This window comes from Vicia villosa, linkage group LG5 (assembly GCF_029867415.1).
Source record: "Vicia villosa cultivar HV-30 ecotype Madison, WI linkage group LG5, Vvil1.0, whole genome shotgun sequence".
NCBI classification, from domain to species: domain Eukaryota; kingdom Viridiplantae; phylum Streptophyta; class Magnoliopsida; order Fabales; family Fabaceae; genus Vicia; species Vicia villosa.
In genome coordinates, this window is record NC_081184.1 from 91,253,876 (window position 1) to 91,255,771 (window position 1,896).

Here is a 1,896-nt window from a genome sequence, read left to right on the forward strand (position 1 = left end):
AATAGTAAATAGTACACAAAAAAAGTATATCGTATAAATTATCGGCCAACATGTTGAATACACAATCAAAGTAACGTACATAAATGAAATCAAAATACATATATAAAAAAATCACATGCATCACTATTGTGTGTGCCGAACATTATCCTGCGCCTCTGCCTCTGGCCCCGCCTCAGCGTCCACCACGCCGTTTACTGGCTACTCTGCCTCTACCGTCAAGTGCCCTACCTGTCCTAGCATGATGTCGATGCTACAAAAATGTCTCCTTTGCCAGCCTAATCATACCATCCACTACACACCTGTCATTAGACCTCTCAGGAAAGAAACCATTTGCAATGCATGCCCTCCCCATGTCAGCTATCTGACGACACCAAGGAAGAACATCCTGAGTGTGGTTTAATTGAGTCTGATAAGTCCGCAAAATCTCCTCGTGGGCTGGTCTAGGCGGTGATCCTGGTGCAGTGGGAATCATGTATGAGTGTGACACTCTGTAGTACCAGTTGATGTACCCATTGACGTAGCTCCAATCTACCTCTGATCTGGTCTCCCGAGCCTCGTCAGGAACAATGTGATGCTCCCAGTCTACAAAAACATCATCTAGCTGCTGACTGGTCATGGCGATATAAGCAGAGTCAGAAGGGTGGCGAGATATCGTCTGCTGGTAGCTAAATTGACGCATGACGCGCTCTAGAAGATAACGAACAATAATGGTCGAAATGGCAGCCAACCATCCAGAATATAGGGCAATGTCATCCCACAGAACCGTCTCACGGTGATCATCATAGAATTTATATCGGAAGTCCTCAGCGGCCATACGGTTAAGACAATGCCTGTTAGGATCCGACACCCGGTTCCCTCTGAGGGGGACGAAGGCTCTAGCACGTGGCATGGACTCGGTATAATCCGACACCTCTCCCCAGCCAATAATATCTGGGAAGTGCTGTAGTATCAAACCCTAAAAATTAAAACACGGGGATCAAATATGTTATCACAAATATATAATAAACTTTGTGAAAAAATAGAAAGGTATAAGATTGTTACCACTATAAGGGAACAACTGTCTGCCACAGTCCTTACCTTCCAAAGGCATTCCTCGCCGAGTTTGTGGTAGGTGTACTCTAGTGTAGCCGCTCCCCAGTTGTACTCCCGGACAAGTGCGATATTCGATAAGTACGTCAGGTAAACGACGTTTGTGTACGACGAGCTCGTGTCCACAAACAGTTGAGTGCCTAACAAATATAAGAAAGTAACATCTCAATGCCCACTGCCTGTGTATATCCACCTCATCATCGTCACCAGCAGCAGTTTGTGCCGCAAGGAACTCGGCATCGTACTGTCGCCTCAAGAAGTGAAACCTGACGTGCGCCCCGCGGGTCCTCCTTACCTCCTAAAGCGCGTCCTCAAAATCAGTCCCTAGATCTTCAATCAGCATCTCCCTCGCTTCCTCCTTCGTTAGCCTACCGTGACTAAGGAGGATACCCCTGATAGGTATATGCATCAGGCATGCAATGTCGTCAAGAGTGATGGTAATGTCACAGCGAGGAAGATGAGATGACAATGTCTCTGGATGCCACCTCTCTACAAATTCCATCAGCATCCCATTTTGTATCATCTCGAACCTGACCTAACAGAGGTCCCTCAGCCTAGAAGCTGTGAGAACATCCTGGAACCACGCCTAATCAGGCTACGCGAGAGTGACAATCTTCCGACTGGGGTTGTAGAACTTCTAGGGTTCCCTATTCTGAAATTTTCCACAAAAAAATATCGTTGTTAATAAGAAAAGTTAGAAACAATTAATCAAAAACTGAAGAAAAAAAGTAATAAGTAATAACCAAAGAAAATTTACCTCCCTCTCCCAGATATGTCTGGCTGAATGATCTGCATACCTTGTTAACA

At 45.5% G+C, this 1,896-nt stretch overlaps 1 protein-coding gene across 1 annotated transcript; it reads right to left on the reverse strand.

Moving 5' to 3' along the window:
• Nucleotides 1-250: 250 nt before the first annotated feature.
• On the reverse strand, nucleotides 251-1,612 carry LOC131605002 (uncharacterized). The gene is made up of 3 exons (XM_058877410.1): nucleotides 1,462-1,612; nucleotides 1,078-1,229; nucleotides 251-955 (listed from the first exon to the last, which is right to left on the reverse strand). The coding sequence occupies exons 1-3, from the start codon at nucleotides 1,610-1,612 to the stop codon at nucleotides 251-253; spliced, it is 1,008 nt and encodes a 335-aa protein (XP_058733393.1).
• Between the last annotated feature and the right edge of the window lie 284 nt (nucleotides 1,613-1,896).

Coding starts and splice junctions, on each gene's coding strand:
- LOC131605002 (XM_058877410.1), bottom strand. CDS start 1,612: ATGATACAAAATGGGATGCTGATGGAATTTGTAGAGAGGTGGCATCCA. Junction 1,230..1,461: donor GGGTATCCTCCTTAGTCACG/GTAGGCTAACGA, acceptor TATATTTGTTAG/GCACTCAACTGTTTGTGGAC. Junction 956..1,077: donor GCGAGGAATGCCTTTGGAAG/GTAAGGACTGTG, acceptor TTTAATTTTTAG/GGTTTGATACTACAGCACTT.